Below are 17890 nucleotides of genomic sequence, written 5' to 3'. Positions count from 1 at the left end.
GTTTGATTATTTTTCACTAGGTCATTTTTGAGTGCAGAAATACCAACTGCTGATGGTATGTCACTATACAATTTTCTAAGGAAGAAATGGGAACAAATGTATTTTTTTTAACTGAAGTGGTGTTTGATAATGCAAAGTCCACCTGAATATAAGCATCAATTCCTATAATATGTTTGAAGTAGCACTTTTCCTTGGGCCGTGTCTGCTACAGACTTAATTTCAGATTAATTTAAGTCCAGAAGTCTATCTGTGGACTCCTAACTATATACTGGGAGTAGAGGGTGGAGTGGCATGCTTTTTTAATTTAATTGCTTTTATCTGACTGCTAGCTGGAAAAAAATACACATTTAAATCATTAGTTTAGGACTAATGACTAAAAAGCTTTCACTATAGTGGGAAACTGACATTAGCAAAGTATTTTCCAGCTAAGGATGTTGCAAGATGCTGGTTATTAAATTATATAATTGTCTGCCATCTTGCTTCTCTTTTCTTCATGTCACTCTTGGCAACTCTGGCACAAATTAAGAAGCTAATCTCATGAGTAGCTAAATTTAGACTTTAATGCCTTATGCTATTTGAAAGCTGATACTCTGCAGCTTTGAGATGCTGGCTCTTGGATCTGGAGGATGCTGATTTCAGCTCCTAACCATACCAGTTGAACTTTTAAAATATGGGGATACAAGATGGTAATCAGAATGACCAGCTGCCAGGAGAGACTCTCTTGTCTGGTCAACTGAGAGAAAATAGGTGTCCTATTCAGCAGGATGAATGTTGAGCTTAAGACAGTGGTTGATCTCTCAGTCTAAAGTATTTTCTTAGTCACTGTGTTGTCATAGACTAATACATATATGATTATAAATAAAAGTTTCTTTACTTAACCTGAAATCACATGAACTGTCCTGAAGAAAAATCTTTTGCTCTCAAAGTCCTGTTCAGAATTTTTCTCTGATGCAGTACATGTAAATATAAGTAAAAGTTCATGCAATTTGGTTCATGATATATCTTTCATTAAAAGCGAGTACAGCCAATTTATTTGCTGCAAATGCTTCTTTTATTAATAAAATGTTATTTTGGGGGAGTTTGGAAATCATTTAGTCAGAAAAACTTTCACTTACTACAAGCTATGAGCTTGATTCATTACATTCATTACATTCAGCTTTTTTTTTTTCTTTCTGTAGATGAAGAAAAATTAGATGACCGAGCCAAACTAAGTGTAGCTGCAAAGAGGCTGCTTTTTAGAGTAAGTATTACATTTTCTTAATAGAAAACAGAGCTAAACATTGCATATTCAAGATGCTGAAGATCATTAGGTTCATTAGAACGAAGTGTAATGCAGTTAACCAAGTCCAAGCACATACTTTTTTTTACTTCATCTCATCTACCTACACAGCAGACCTGTTGCTTTAAAGCCATCTTTGAGAACAACATTTAAAGAAACGTACAGTTAATTTTAACTCCATAATGGCTACTGTGTGATTATATCCTGCTTTTAATTCAGAGGTAGACAATCAGGAAAATTAATACTTTGCATCCAGGAAAGCTGAAAAGAAAGTAGTGTTTTAGAACTTTTTTTTCATGGTTTTAATTGACATATGTCCATTTAGGAAATGGAAAAATCATTCGAAATGAAGAACATTCCTAAACCTCCAACAAGAAGTTCAGCAGTAGAGAGAAGGCTGCGGCGTTTGCAGGATAGATCGCACACACAACCAATTACCAGTGAGGAAGTGGTCATTGCAGCTTCGTAAGTCTTGTTCATGTGTTGGCTCTAACTTTGGTTCCTGCTTTTAAATCTGGGAATAAGTACCATATATGTGGTGTTTACAACTTTGTAGCAAGGAAAATGTTTATTATTAAGGGCCAACTTCCTTGAGAACCACAAGGGAAGCTATATTGAAATTCCTTATTAGAAGTAGAGGGAATAGTAAAGCATAAATTGCATGAACTGTAATTTGCCCGAAGGTTTATGAAGCCGTAGATTAGGTAAACGGGATTAATCATAGCATTGGTTTGTAACTCAAACAAAAAGGATACTTCGCACTGAGGGAAATCTGCACTATTTCTTATGGAATGTGTTTGTATTGGGAAAAGCCTTTTAAACTCTGAAATCTCAAATGTACTTCCTGAAAACATTTCTTGCACTTTGGTCATACATCATAAAATTTTCAAAAAAAAATGTTTTGGGGGGAAAATGGAGAAAAAGATGAATGGATGTTCATCTAATGATCTGCTAAAAGATGGCTTATGTTATGGGTAACAGCATCTTCAAGAGACAACCTGTTTGCTCCTCTAGGCTTTTAGTTCTTTCAAAGTATTTGATGTTATTTTGCAAAGTTCACAGCAGTTAATTAAAAATCATTGCTGTTTGTTTTTTTCTGTTTTGTTTTGTTTTTGGTCTTTTCTGTAGTTAACACTTAATGTATTGCTTTTCTTAATGCTTTTTTCTTCTCTCTCCCTGTGAATTTTCCCTCCTTGGCAATTCTTTAAAGTGAACCTACCCCTGCTTCACGTTCTGTGAATACCCACACAGTAGTGACAAGAGTACCTAGTCCCACTGTAGTTAAGAGCACTGTACAACCTATCAGGTACTGGGGGGGATAAACATGCATGTTACATGGAGCACAAGATTCCTCAATAGCAGATGCATCTTTAAAATCTTGAATGCCTTTTCAATGTGTCAAGTCAATACTTGTTTCAAGAATATTTAAAACATTTGTCAACTTCATTTACGTTTGCATGATAAAACATCGCAGCTTTTTTTGGTCAAGCATCTGTTTTTAGGACCTCTCTAACCACACTCACCTATTCTAGAAGTGTATTATATGTGAAAGAAATGACTATGCATGTGAGCAAACCTGGCAGAACCCTCTTTGCTCTTGTACTTTTATATATAGCGATGTCGTCTTGACGTGAAAATACCAAAGCTGGGTGCTTGATTTCACAAGCAGTACATATCCTCTTTGTCTGTCTCTACATATATTTTTTTTCTAGTTTGCAAAATTGAAGGAAAGATAAGAAATTGCACCACCTATAGGTAAAGTTGCAGAATACTATTACATTCTGAACAAGAGAATTTTAGCAAAGAGAGCACGACAGAACAAAAATACTAATTTCATAAATGTGGCTGAATCTAGCTAGAGGTGAATAAAATGTTATTGTAGAGACAAATGCAGTTACAGCTTTTATGAATGAATGTGTCTGCCTTCAGCATTGGTCAAACAATCTTCATAATTAATGGAGTATATTGCAAAACTATTTTTTGTTCTTGAGTCACCCCCCAATAACTCTAAACAAAAAACAAAACTGAACTCTATTCTCCTTCAAATTATCAGAGGCATTACAATTTATGCCAACCTAAAAGAAGCCCTAACTTGGAATTTAAATCCATCTTCTACATGTTTTTATCATATATGATCCACAAATTATTTCTAATAAAACTGAATTTTACATAAATTGCGTTGTAGGACAAGTGTTTGTTCTACAGCAGCATTGTAAATGTCTCTAACTCTGTATTCTGTATAAAGCGATTGGTCTGAAAAGTCTGTCTTCAATCTTGAGTTCTCCTTTCAAAAAATTGTTATGTCATAATCAAATGAATTTGCGAATGAAAAATTTTAACATTTTTTTTAAATCTTCAGCTGTTAAATTAGAACCCATCATGCCAATGTTGAACCACTGCATAACCACTTAGGCTGCTATATTACATTGGCTATTGTGCTTCATACGCAGTTCTTCTGCTTCTATCAGGTTAAGATTCTAAAACTTTGTAACAGCATCTTTAAAACTCATTTCCAGTTCTGTTTCTTCAGCTTGCAGGCATCAGCACACCAAAAAATTTTAGCTAAAGAGGAGATAAGAGCAGCCAAAGAGGCGATGGGGCAAGATCAATCTGATGAACCAGATTCTTCCACATTAAGTTTGGCAGAAAAGATGGCTTTGTTTAACAAACTGTCTCAACCAGTATCCAGGGCCATCTCCACGAGGAGTCGAGGAGATATTAGGCACAGGAGGATGAATGCTCGTTACCAGACCCAGCCTGTCACTCTTGGAGAAGTTGAGCAGGTAAGCGCAATCTTAGCTCTTTTTCATTTGTTTATTTTATTGGAAAAAAGAGCTTTAGTGTGAGATGCCATGACAGTTGCCCTTTTCTTTGCTCTGAGCTACACAGTGGGGTCATGACATATTCACAGGAAAAAGCTTCAGGAAGCAGTCTTCTGACACTGAGAAACAACATCCTCCAAAATGCTCAAGTTCATTGATGTGTTTTCCTTTTTTAAGTAATTTAAGAGTATACCACCTTCCTGATGAGTGCACGCTGTACGTTTCACAGTCTCTGTCTTTTCCGGTGTCTTTTTCAACTTCTAAAAGTAAATTCCTGACCAAAAGGGTGAAAACTGGTGCATCTCGTTTTGGAGCTTTGTCATGTGCATCTTTCAATCTGTTCCTGAAGGCACTATTTATTCCAGTATTACGACATTGTTCTGTTGTTTTCCACTGGGAGGGGGCATTGATTTTAATTTTTCTTTTGTTTCACCAAAACAGAATACTTCTGAAATTCAGAAATTCACAGTCAAAATGAAGTGATTTAAACTGTGCAGTGGAATTGGGCTTCTCAGTCTGGAATCCTTCATATAATTGGAACTGGAAAGGAATGCCTTTTTAGTGAAGTTTGAGAACAGGATGGCCAAGCAGTAATCTTTCAGATCTGATGTTTGCAACAACAGAAACATCAGTCCGTTAGCACTACAGCTTTAGAAGAAATCACTTTAACAGTGAAGGATCACTCCTTTGCATGTTATATTTCTAAGGGTTTGGATTGATCTGAGTGTTAGAAGGTTCCTGCCCTACGTACTCTTTCTATAATGACTCATTCATCTTTCTACATTTTCCATATAATAATAGAATTGTGGGAAGGTAGGATTTCTTTAAGTATATTGGTGCAAATCTGCATGAATACATAACTGTGCCTTATGTTTACTTGACTTAGGCTTATAGTAGTAGTAAATATTTGGCATATTTATCTTAACAAGATTTCCAGACGTTACAGAGTACAATTTCCATTCATTTTCCACATGCCAACCACTGTCACAGTTCGAACTCTTTAATGGTCATGTCACTAACTTGTTTGGGAGCCAGGAAGGTGATCAACAGAAATGGGCTGAAGCAGATGGGAAAGAAGCCAGTGACAGTCACATTAATTTGTCAGACTTTTACAAGATGAACTTACACTTCAAGCAAGAAAATGCAGAGGAAGCATGTTTTGTCATATCCTTTTGAACCTAGCAAAAGAAACCAGAGTTGCCTCTGAACAGAGTACAGTGGGAATGTATTGTCAAAAAGACCTTACATAGTGAGCTGTGCGTTTGGAGTTTAGAGATGTAGTTGTGGTTGTTGTAGAAAGAAACAAAAGAAAGGTAAGAAAATAGAGAACTAGAGGTTTAATTACCAAAATACATAATTGCAAATGTAAATATCTTGTAATTGAAGCTGAAATCCCTTTGCTGATCTCCTCTAAATTTCTAATTCTAATAGATGCAATGGAAAAAGAGTAAACCGGTAACTATGTTATTAATGTTTCTTTGGAATCTTTGAGCTAGTGTAGTAGTCTTTGCTCAGCTTTCTGATTTGTTTAATATTTGAGTGCGTTGTCCATGCTTTATGGAATTTGCATGTGCTTTTTAAGTTTTTAGTTGACTTACTCCTACTGGTGTGAGTTTGCCTATTCCTTTTGCATGCTGTTCACTAGCCCTGCAGTTAAAGAAAACAACAAAAAAGTCAAACAAAAAACATCTCCTGATTTGTATAAAGGCATATTTGTCACTATTTCATGGCTTTTATCCCCTTTGGAGAAGACAAACTCAAGCTGTCCATTTCAGGGAAATTTTGCATCTTAACTGTCTCTAAGTAAACTGTATAAAATTATTACGTTCAAGTAATGAAAGTTAATTGTTCCTCTGTAGAGGCTGGCAAAGCAAATTTGGACTTAAAAAATATATATGTAATTCTTAGATAGAAACACTTTTCTCAGAGACAGCAAATGTTTGATATTTGAAAAACTGTTAAGAGTAACAGTCCTGTGTGAAGGTGATTTATGTGGCAAAAGTGGCAGGAATGTGTGCCCCATGTAAGACAGCACGGAGCGTTCTCCTGGTGCTGAGCTTGCTCTGGAGCTGCAAGCTGCATAACCATATCGGAGCAGAGCTGTGCCAAAGCTAATTAGTCCTGTTGATTAGCCTGAGCACATGGCATGTCATCCGGCATCTGGAACCTGAACTAATTCCTTCTCCCGGTGCTGTGCAGTACCATGTCAGTACGGACCTTTTCATGGAGCTCCGACACAATGTCATATTGCATGCTACACACCTGCCCTCTATTGCTAAAGATTTTGCTGTTCATATGCAGTCATTTTTACCCTGGGCGGAATCACCCATTTGCAGCCAAATGATGGGGCATTCTTGCTCCCCCTAACTGTTATGAGTGTATATTTGTAGAGCATTGTATTCATGTGGAAGCATACCTTCTGCTCTGAAGAACTTATATGATAGACTTTTCTTGGGAATGGATGATTTTGGAGCTCTCAGGTCCTTTTTTATTTTTATGTGTTTGTCCATAGGTGCAAAATGAAAGTGGAAAAATTGCTCCCCTGCCAACTGCAGTTGCAACATCAGTTGCAACAATGGCTTCTGCCCTTTCTGCACTGTTTGCCGGAGACCTGCATGCGAAGCCAGCTAGAGATGGAAGCGTGAGTGCCGCCACAAAAGCTGATTTGAGATTCCACACTTCAGCAGAAAACTCAGAGTCTTCAGGAAAACACATGCAGAAGTCAGAACAGTGGCAGCCTTCATCAGAAGTGCTAGAAAGCAAAAGATCATCAAAGAAGCACGAAGAAGAGGGAAAGAGGTTTCTGGCACATGAGGCTAATGAAATTAGAAAGTACAGCTCCTTTGAGGAAGAAACCACACATCCTGTTCCTGAAAAAACAGGGGACTACCATAAAGAATCAACATACAGCTTCCTGAGGAAGGGCAGCATGGAACTGTTTAGTTCACAAGCACTTTTTCAGCCTCTTGAGCATAAGGAAATGGATACTAGCATGCAAGGTAAGTTGGAAGCCAAAGAAGGCCAGTCCTTTGAAGGAAACATGGATTTGGAATGTGATGAGCAAACCAAGACTTTGCAAAGAAGTGCAGTATATGCCTGCTGTTGGTGTAGTCTAGTTCAGCAAACAGCAGAGTTTCTCAGTTTTTAAACATCTTCATTTCAAATATTATCAAGACAGTTTTTCCTTTTTAACGCTGCTTAAAGGTAGAGAAAAAGTTGTGACAACTTAAGTTTTGCAAGTACAATTTTCTCTTAGTTATTCTTGTAACTCTTCAGGCCTTACAGATGGCTCAATTTTATTGAGATTTTCTTACCTTTAAAGAAGTGGTAGTATATACTGAAGTTAAATTTTTTTTTTCCTCTACTGCCTGTGCCTCTGCACTCCAAAATACTGAACAAGCTGAACTTGTTGCTCTGGGTCAAGTATTTGTTCTGAATTGTTGCCACCTTCTGCATATATAGCTATATTATATTTTAACTACATATGTACATATATAGCAAGTAGAGCTATATAATTTTTGAAACACTTCAAATTATTTTCCCTTCAATGTTGTGACAAAATATAAACCGAGTAATTCCAGAGCAGTTTTCTGTTTTAAGTTGGGGGTACAGGACCAACGTGTCCTATAGTGCTAGAAATATTTTTTTCTTTGTCCCATGAAGTTAATTCATTTTGAATTTAAACGGTCTCCAAACGGATGTAGGGAGGAAGGTATAGTTCTGCTGTATTCATCAAAAGCAGTGTCCCTTCTATCTAATTAGCTTTCTGTGACTACAGAGGAGACGGAGACTGGAGTAAAACAGGAGCAGTCGTGTATTGGGGGTATTGTGCTTGTAAAATTTCAAGAAGAGTGAAGATAACTTCTCTTTCCTTCAGGATAGCTCTAATGGTGCATTTATTTTTTCTTAAGGCAGTTTTTCCTGTGGTTTAATTGCAGCTCAAGAAAACAGCAACAAAAAAGTCCCTAACACCCACCTAGAAAATAAGATCTTCATTAAATTATTAAACATGTTAAATTATTCTCCTAGTATGATACCTATGCATTAAATGCTTAACCTGTAAATTAATTTCTTCTTTAAATTTTGCTTCTCTTCCCCTATCCTTTGTTCTCTTCTCTCTTTCATCTGACCTTTTTTTTTTTATTCCTGTTGGCATGATGAAAGGAGCAGCAATTTGTGCCTCATCCATATGAAGTTCAGGATTGTGTATTGAACACTGAAGCTCTGTGGCTTCATGTGAACTTCAGTCAAAAAGGGAGAGTCTATTCAGCAGATAATATTGAACAATTAATCTTTCTGTGCTAGCTCAGCCAGAATTGTTTTCTGTTTTGGGATAGCATGTGATCTGTGATTTGAATATTAAAAAACAGATCTACTGCTTCAGTGTAGGTAATGTAAAATAAGTTTGAGAATAGCACCAAGTCTAATTCAGCACATTTCTTTTGACCGGGCAGACCATGTTGAGTCTACTTCTGAATTCACCAGCACATCAGCAACGAGGACGGTTTCACAGACTGCAGCTGTGGCATCCTGTAGACTGCAGGAGCTCTCCGAACAATTGGAAGGAAAATTTTATAAGAATTCCTGTGAGATGTTTTCTGTTGGAGAGAATAAAACACAAGCAGCTGAAGATGTCCTTGATAGTTCCAGCAAAACGATGTCAATTAAGGAAAGGTACTTAAATTTCACTTTATTGAAATGGTCTCTATAAATACAGTTATTAGAGTGATGATTATAAAAAGAAGCTTTAAGCCTGTTTCTGAAAAACCTAAGCCATGTTTATTGGGCTCTATTAGCTGTCAAAAACTAACAGCAGAAACATGCAGTTAATCTGACTGACATGCTTATAAAGCATTATCATCTCATGATGAATGAGAATTACTGTTGAAAAGAACATGATGATCTGATTTTGAAACAGCCACCTGAATAATCAATAAGCTTCAGAAAATGAAAGTAGTAAAATACTTACTCTAGTTACATTTGTTCTACTCAATATATTTCATCAGGTTCTGTTTTCAGTTACAACAGTTATAATGTGTTTTTTTAATTATTTATTTTATTTTTTAATTAGCTGTCTCATTGTTGCTCTGTGGAAATAGTCTCTTTATAGTAAGCCAAGTACAGAGAATCAGGGATAGACTGTGATATTTCCCACTTTACTTCAGAAATATATAGTTTCTGTTTTGATGTCTGAGAACTTACTCAGGAATTTTAAAGGATAATAAGCTGGACAGGTTTGTGGGACTATTAGAAACATTTTTTCCAGCCCAAGATCATTCAAAAATGAAATCAAATGTTAATTATTCTATGCTTGCAGTAGCAGTCCAGTGAGTAAAATGATGATGGTTTGCTTCAGGTTGACAAATAGGCTTATTCATACTTCAGTTTTTGTGCAGTGAAGGTAGAACTGATAAATCAAAGTAGCTGCTTCATTGAATTCTCACTGTGTCAAAGTATTCCATCACTTTGTGACGTGGGTGTGATATTCGGTACTCTAACCCATTTTTTTCAACAAGATACCAAAGCATGCTTCATGTATTTCTAGGAGGTGTGTGAGTCATCCTCATTTTTAGCATCCCCACTCTCTGTTATCTATTTAATATAAGGAGAGCAGAGTGACTAAAACAGCTGTAACAGTCTTAGTCCCCTTTCTGAAAGATGTACTTAGCATTTCAGGTTTTTTGTTTGTTTGTTTTAAAGCAACCTTTCATCCCTCATCCTTCTACAAATATGTCAACTGTCTGGACAGATAAGACTTAAATCCAGTAAATTCTGGTTTATGGGTAGTAAATGATCTACCTTCCCTGAGCCTAGTGGGGAAAAAGAGATTGGAGGGAGGGGGAAGATCCAAGTATTAGCAGCTGTTTCAATCCTAAATTTAATGCTTCAGTTGAGTTAGTCTCTTGAAGAACTGATGTTCCTGTCAGACTGTCAATCACACTCACAATCAGGAATTGCTTTCGTTGGGCCTCCAAGACTGTCTATTCAATATGAAAGCCAACACCAGAAAATACCTGTTCTCTTGTCAGGAATTCGTGTCTTCTGATTCTGCAAACATCTGTAAATGGCAGAGCTGCTATCAAAACGTTTTAGCATTCCAAAATACTACAGTAGTCTACTTCTTGACCCAGAAGTAAAAAAAAAAAAAAAAAAAAAAAAAAAAAAAAAAAAAAAAGACTGGTTGTATTCTTTTTTCTTTTGCTTGACTGTATCTGATGCCAACTATTCATAAACCTCAAAGAACATTTCTGCTAAAGATTAACTTTTACACTTTGCTTTTTTGGGTTGGATTGTTTTCTTTCCTTTTTACATTCACTAACTTCATCTTCCCATCCAGTGGATTTTTCTGGCTGTGTCAGACATTCTTTCACCTTATGGAAGAACAGCTTTTCCACAGATGTAATGGTATTTGGGCAGGATGCATGCATGTTGGTCTGGATGAAAGTGATTTTCCACAAAGACTTATTTCACTGAAGTAGTATTATCCGTGTGGGGTGAGTGCATACCTAGCATTTTCAAAATTACCTATATTTTATGGAAGAATGAAAACCATGATTTTTCAAGAAAGAAAATATGCCTATCCTCTCTTCTGCAAACATGACACTTGGAGGTGAGAGGGAGCAAAGGCTCATATCTTATAGTAGGCTGTGGTTTTTGTTAGACAGACAGGGCCAATCCACTGATGTGTTATATATAAGCGCTGGAAACCTTTTTATAATTGTCTTGTATTCAGCCAGACAAATTAGGAGTTTGGGAGAGGCCTTCAGGAAGAGGAATGTCTTGGAGGACTTTGAACAGAGTGTCATTTACATGTAGCTACCTGTATTTGTACATTTACGGAGACCAGAGTTACTCAAAAGCCACCCCGCCTGCTCCTCTTCAGAAGTCAGCTGTGCACCATGAACACCATTTTCAAAAACTACAGATAAGTAGCTAGTGGACCTCCAGCCTTCATCCAGTCCTTGTCAGGACAAGCCCAATCTAAAATTTAGTTTCAATCTTTTTTGATGAATGAATGCCAGAATGAGACCTTCTGGAGGCTAGTACACATATATAGTGAATTTATGAACTCTTTGACCATCGGCTTCCTTTCTGTAGTTATTGCACTCAAATTGGCCTCCAGGTAGCTGAAAGGCAGCTAAAAAGAGCTGGTCAAGTACAGGCAATAGAGTCCATGTGAAAGCCAAACCTGTGTCCAGTTCATGTCATCTCAAGGATGACAGTAGCAGCAAAGACACTAAAATATTGCCACAGAAGAAAGATGTCTTTTTTTTTTTTTTTCATTTTTGCCTGGGCTTTTGCCAAGGCTTTTCAGACAATGCTCCTTATTTAGGCAAAACCACTGTTTGAATCTTGCTTGTATTTCCCCTCAGTACTAATCTGACATTTTTCCTTCAGCTGTGAAACCTTTTACTTTGACTCCATCCCAGCACCTCTGGATCATTCTATCTGAGTACCTGAGTAGTAGGTAAAAAAAAAAAAAAAAAAGAAAAAAAAGAAAAAAAAAAACAGCGAGCAAGCTGACAAAGATGGGCAGATAAATAGTAAAGATTTTCCTTTCGAGAACAGTGTAATACTGATTTTTCAGATTGAAGAATGAACTTTGGGATGCAAAGGAGGAAGTTGTATGAAAAGAACTATGAAGGTGAATAATGAATCAAACTAGAGATGCAATGAAACTAGTAGGCAGCAGGCCTTAAATAAATCCAAACGTTAGACCACAATTTTTTAATTTTTTTCAAACTTCCCAAAGAATCAGCTGCTCTATACTCTCAGAGTAAAGCCACTGATCTGTTGGGCCTGCTTGGGTGATCCAATTCAGCATTTCTTGCATCTTTATTTATACGAGAGGATGCCCTCCAAAGGCTGCTGAGTCAAGGTGGTCTGTATTTATTGCTGTTTCCATGGTTCGAGACAAATGCATAGCTTTAGGTTTTGCGCAGCAGTGAAGTTTTCAAGGGCATGCTGGGCATGCCTATCTCTTTAAAGGTGTTATTTAATCGCTTGAGGCAGACAGACATATGACCTTACTGTAGGAACAAGTTCTTTCATTGCATATACAAGTGGAGGATGAATCCATCCTTACGACGAAGAAGAGAACAGTCTCCAGAGACACAGAAACAGTCTCAGAATTAGAGATTTTCCCTTTCTGATCTGCCAAGCTGTTTGGGCCAAAGGTCTAGGGCAAATACGCTGCAGTAATGTCAAACTGCAGGGTCAAAAACAGGGCAGATCTTTTCTGCCTGCTATGCTGTGCAGCTATGGACATTTTTAAAAACAAACCCATTTTAGGCTAAAGCTGACCAAAACGCCTTCCAGCTTCAATTAGTGCAGATCCTTTCTAAGCAAAGCTGACCTGAGAGAACGTGACTATTGAAGATAATTCAGCAGCGTGGTGGCAATTCAGTCCGATCTTGGTCTCCTCCACAGTTTCACACATGCATGGACATACTCCAGAAGATAAGTTCTGGGCAGTGAAATCTTGTATACGTGCTGGAAGCAATGACCATGGCCTCAACTCTTTATCCTGAGTCCTCTTCACCCCTATCCATGCAGTGCTGTTAGGTACGAAGCAGCCAGGCAATGTGAAGCCTGCCAGTGCTGCCTGCATGGGCAGGAAGAGAAAGAGAGGAAATAACACTAGCCGCCTTTTCTTGAACACTAGCATTCTTATTGCCATTGTATTCTTTGGATTTACTGTCTTCTGCATTCTCAGTTTTTCTCAGCTGACTGCCTTAGGACCAATTGGGTTTCCTTGAGGTAGTCAGTAGCACAGTTACACTCCCTGGATTTTTGCAGGAAGCAACTGCCTGAAACAGCCCTATCTCTTCCTTTTCATAGTTTCAGGACAAAACTTGGACAGTAATCACATCTCTGAAAACACATCTCCGTATCTTGTGATGGAAATAAGTTGCCAGCCTGCTGAACCTGTGCAAATATTAATAGGGTTAAGGGTCTTGGTATAATCCTTACTGATATGCCCTAGATTAATAAAAGTTATATAACAAAATTTAACAACTCAACTAAAATGAAAATGATTTAGTGGACCAGCGCAACTGTTTACATAATTGCTACAGATACACATTTTAAGGCATGCTAAGAATGATTTCTAAAAGCTAGAAAATTCATATATTAATTCAAATTCATATATCAATTCAAATATTAGTTTCTGAGGGAGGTAAACTGAAGATCATGTCTCTGTGGACCTTATATTCCAAACTGATTTCCCATGACCCCAAAACTAATCACCTCAGAGTTTGTATGGACTGATAGGTTCTAATTCCAGCAAAACAAATCTACATGCTGTGCCCACTGGGCCAGTCAGCATCCATTTGTGCTGCATTCAGAATTTTACTTAAGATTAGAAAACAGTACTTTTACAAGATCCTGCTTAATTGAGATTAATGGTAATCTACATTTTAAATATAAGGCTTCCTTTAAACCAGTTGAATCTTACAGATGGGTTTCACAGCTGTAGTATCATACCACCAAGTTGTTAGTGCATTGGTACTACTGATGACAGCAATGCCTGAAATGAGCAAGGAGATCCCTAAATGATCCCTAGCAGTCTGATAGTAACTTAAGTCATCAGAGTTGTAGTCTAAGCATTAACTGCAAAGTTATCGTTTGATGTGCCTGATGAGACCTAATTGATGGCTGCCTGCTCTTAATAAACCTCTTCCTTCTTGGGTTTTAAAGGAAATAATTTTTTATTAAATGACTATAATAAACATCAGTGATAGGATTCTTCTCATTAACTTTGGATATCTAAAGCATAAGCATCCATAGCAGAGCTAGTCAATCTCTGTGCCTTATCGACAAGGAGGGGAAGAAAGCAGTGATTCATCTAACCTGTTTATATGTCTACTTCAGGGTGATCTTCATTATATTCTGGCCTCCCTTGACTGTATTGGCAATTTGCACTGACTGTACAAATTAACTGGAGTGCCTGCCTTAGATGTCTGTGTTTTGTCAGATGATTCCCATTCGACATGTTCAGTAAAGGCTTGTTGTTCGTTGGTGAGCTTTGTATATGTGTATGAAATGTAAATAACTATGGTTAGCTAGAAAACTTAATTTCAGATTTTCTTGAATGCATCATTAGTGAGGTACTAAGGGTAGTTTCTAAGGATAATAGGAGGTATATTGTTTAAAGATACTATGTTGGCATGTTTTTTCTTCTAGGCTGGCATTGCTGAAGAAGAGTGGTGAAGAGGACTGGAAGAGCAGGCTCAGCAAAAAGCAAGAGTATGCAAAAGTGTCTGCCACGGATCGTAGTGCACAAATGCAAGAAGTTGAGCAGCTGTTGAAGAAGGTAATTCTATCCTTTTATTGAAAAAACATATTGCTTGAATTGCTTCAGCTTTGATGATGCATCCAACAAGACAGGCATGCCTAATATTAGCTACTAGCTCTTGCTACTTCTTTTGTTTAAAGGCATGTTTAAAAAACAATTCTCCCAACATGAGAGCTCTTTAAACGAGAATGCCTTCACTGTCTTGGTGCATACAATATTGGTTAGAATGCCTTTACATCAGCAGATTGTGGAGCAGTAAGTGGGCCTGTAAGGCTTCTGGAATGTTTACAGGTATAATGATTAAGATTTTCCTACACACGCACCAATGTATGAAAAACTGGCTTAAGACTTGAAGCGTTTTCTTTAGTAAGGGTGACCTTGGAAGAATTTAATGTTCCTAAAGGTGTGTTGTCTCTGTGCATGTGCTTATTTTGAGTGATAATTTTGGATCCTAGAAGCACTAAGGAAATGCAGGTATCAGAGCATTCGTGAGTCGTTCGGCCTTTGATTGTCTTGCATGATCTTTGGTGTTTGTGGATAGCCAGAACCTCCTGGACAAGGATTTTATCTGTCTTGTCCGTGTTCATGAGTAGAGCAGGAGATGGGTAGAAAGGTATGGATGGATTACTGAGAGATTTACTTCAAGAATGGATTCCCAGTTCCAACTAATGTAGATTCGCTTCTCTACTGAGTCTAGTATTTCAGAAATGACAGTGTTAGATAAAATGGCTGTTCCAAAAGCAGTTAAGTTTTCAAGGAATATTTCCACAGAGGACAAGTGAAGATAAAATTTATATTATAAATTTTACCACTGGGAACAATAATCTTGGGATCTAATCATTTAGTTGTGAAAATACTGCTTCTATTGAATAGTATAGGTAAGCAAACAATAAAAAGACTCCTTCTTCCATCAGTATATTACAAAAAAGTGTTGTTACAGTCTGTTCTTATTGGGGATAAATCTGTGCCTCAACTTGCAGCTCATCAATGGTTGTCTGTTAACTGTACAGAAAATCAACAAAACTGATCTTTACAGTTTGGTCTATGGGCTTTGTTTTCTATTTGCTGTGTGGACTTGCTCACAAATTTAGTTGCTAGTTTGAAGATGTCCTAAAGCACAAATAGTTTCACTGAGGAAAGCAAAATTGTGGTCACATTTTTAACAGGCTAGTCTCCAAAATGACAACTGTTGAGATCAGATTACAAATGTTCTGTAGCTGAAGACAATGGGGCTGAGAAAAAGCTTTAAGTAGCTGCCAAGATTTAGGCAGAGATGAAACCTTTGTTTTCTCTTTTTACTCCCTGGCCCCCATATCCTCCCTGTTGTGTTACCATGTGCAGCAACATCACTCAGCACAGCACAAGTTAGGCTTTTAAAGTAAGAGAGCATGAAGTGCTTGAAGGGTACGAGCTTTGATGTGACAGTGCTAGCAGTGGGAGCTTCTGTGACACAGGGTCACCCACTGTGTCGGTTCATGTTAGCTCTTGGCCATTTAGAGCCTGAGCCAGAGGATTTTTGCACTTCTGCCAAAATGTGGGTGGAATCTTGGATATATAAGAAAAAAATGTCAGTAGTCTTGTCAGACACACAACCATATTGATATTTGTGATGCTAATTCATTATGTTCGTGACAAATAATGTAAAGCTTTGTCCAAGTTGACCACACTGCTTCCAACACATCACTGTCAGATGTCCTTACATCTGGAAATATTACTATCTATAATTCTTCAGTGTGGTGGCTATTACCCTGTGAGGACCACAAAGCAGCATGCCACTAAGTACCTACTTGTAGAAGAGCTTTGAGACTACAATGTACTTAAGAATCTTACTGCTTGCTGTTGCTGAATTTGCAATAAAAGTGCAGGATCCGAATTGACTACTGTGTTTTGAGCTAGTTAAAATACAATTTCCACACATGCCAGTCATGCGTTGGCAGCAAGAGTGTGTACACTTCAGGCATTATTGTTAACCAGCAGGGCATGACGGAAGTTTTTCTAGTTGTGGTATGTCACTGTTCTTAATGCGGTCAAGCTCACCTTTTTAGATTTTTTTTGTCTTTAGAAAGGTTGTTTAACTCATTCTAGAGGTTTAATTACTGAAGCATAGCTATATAAAATAGAAGTTATCAGAGTACATTTAGATTTCTTGTAATCAACAAAAGTTGAAAGATTAATATTACTAAAATAGTTACTTTAAATAGTGCTGTTTGATCACTTCTAGTCAAAATGCTTCTTCACAGTGTATTCATGTTGAGATATCTCTCTAAAGGTACTATAATCATTTATATGTAGGCTAAACTGTAGAAAAGCCATAAAATTCATGGAAAAGCTGACAGAGCAGCTTAACATGGGAAAAAAAAAAAAGTAGAATAAGGAATTAACTCAAAGAGATACAGACTTAGGGGGAAAAAAAGTTGAGATTTACATGGAGGTCCAGCATCTGTTTTAATGATTGCTGCATATAGGAGGAAAATTTGTTGGAAGATGTGAGACTTACATGTACGCTAAAACATACTTGGACAATTTAAAGAATTGCTCTATCATCAGGGGAACAACTGTAGGCTGTGGAATGTCTTAGCAAAGAAAAGAATCCATTTTATTTTGGAAAAATATTTTGGATTTGGTATTTTTTTTTTCTCTATGTAGAAAACATAACTAACTTTAAAGTCTTTCCTTAGTATCAAAACAGTGAGACTTGCTGGAATGAACATTCCTGTTTTATAGTTGGCCATTTTAACGGTGTCCCTGATTAATGGGATTACCAGCTGCACTGCAGTAGCACTGAAGCAGTGAATGACATTTGAATGCACTTAATTCTTATGGCAAGCTTGTATTGCAGCTCAGTACTGGTGTTAAAGGCCAGAACGGAGCAGTCAATTCCAGATTACTCAGAGATGAAGTGTATAAAAATCTCAAAGGGGGTAGGCCTTTAAAAAGTGACCTTTAGGCAAAATATTAGTCTCCTCCTGTGGTAAGAGTTTTCTCCATTTCAGATACGGCAGCCACCAAGTGCTTGTACCCAGTTCTAATCAAAGCTGGAGCTTTAATGGCTAGGCTTCATTTTGGGCCACTCTAACGAGCTGCAGTTGTCCCATGCTGTGCAATGTTCTGTGTTTGCTTTAACCTAGAGAAGGGAAGAAGAATTATCGTTGTTAAAGCCATGTCTTAATCAGCTTTGGGTAAGCCCAGCTCTGAGGCAGGGGTTATTTGTTGGCTTTGTTTAGAATGGTAAACTCACCTTTGCTAAGCGCCATGGGCTTAGTAGTTGCCTCCAGATGGTTTTTGAGTATCTCAGTTTTAGTAAATGTTCTTTCCTTTTGTCCTGAACATAGGTGGCTTGTTGGTTGATTAAACATGCAGCAGAATTGTTCCCATCATGGCTGACATGGTTCATCACTTTATTGGTGCATGAAAGCAGAGTGACAAAGATTACCAGCATACAAAATGCGTATCTCCTGACTGGGCTGTTTAGTGTTGTGTTGACTTGTAGTG

General features: G+C 37.5%; 1 protein-coding gene across 18 annotated transcripts in view; it reads left to right on the top strand.

The window, feature by feature from the left end:
* The window catches only part of SVIL (supervillin), a 137470-nt gene that overhangs the window by 91362 nt on the left and 28218 nt on the right, over positions 1 to 17890 (top strand). For 12 of the 18 annotated variants that reach the window (XM_066991550.1, XM_066991548.1, XM_066991540.1 and 9 more), the window contains 9 exons: positions 21 to 55; positions 1179 to 1240; positions 1605 to 1744; positions 2490 to 2585; positions 3810 to 4062; positions 5533 to 5556; positions 6614 to 7100; positions 8556 to 8775; positions 14287 to 14416. In XM_066991550.1, coding sequence (XP_066847651.1) covers positions 21 to 55; positions 1179 to 1240; positions 1605 to 1744; positions 2490 to 2585; positions 3810 to 4062; positions 5533 to 5556; positions 6614 to 7100; positions 8556 to 8775; positions 14287 to 14416 — 1447 coding nt within the window. The remainder of the gene's footprint in view (positions 1 to 20; positions 56 to 1178; positions 1241 to 1604; positions 1745 to 2489; positions 2586 to 3809; positions 4063 to 5532; positions 5557 to 6613; positions 7101 to 8555; positions 8776 to 14286; positions 14417 to 17890) is intronic. The other 6 variants (XM_066991546.1, XM_066991555.1, XM_066991543.1 and 3 more) reach the window with 3 other exon arrangements.

The sequence above is a fragment of the Anser cygnoides genome, chromosome 2 (assembly GCF_040182565.1).
Source record: "Anser cygnoides isolate HZ-2024a breed goose chromosome 2, Taihu_goose_T2T_genome, whole genome shotgun sequence".
NCBI lineage: Eukaryota > Metazoa > Chordata > Aves > Anseriformes > Anatidae > Anser > Anser cygnoides.
This window is presented reverse-complemented; position numbering and strand designations above follow the sequence as displayed.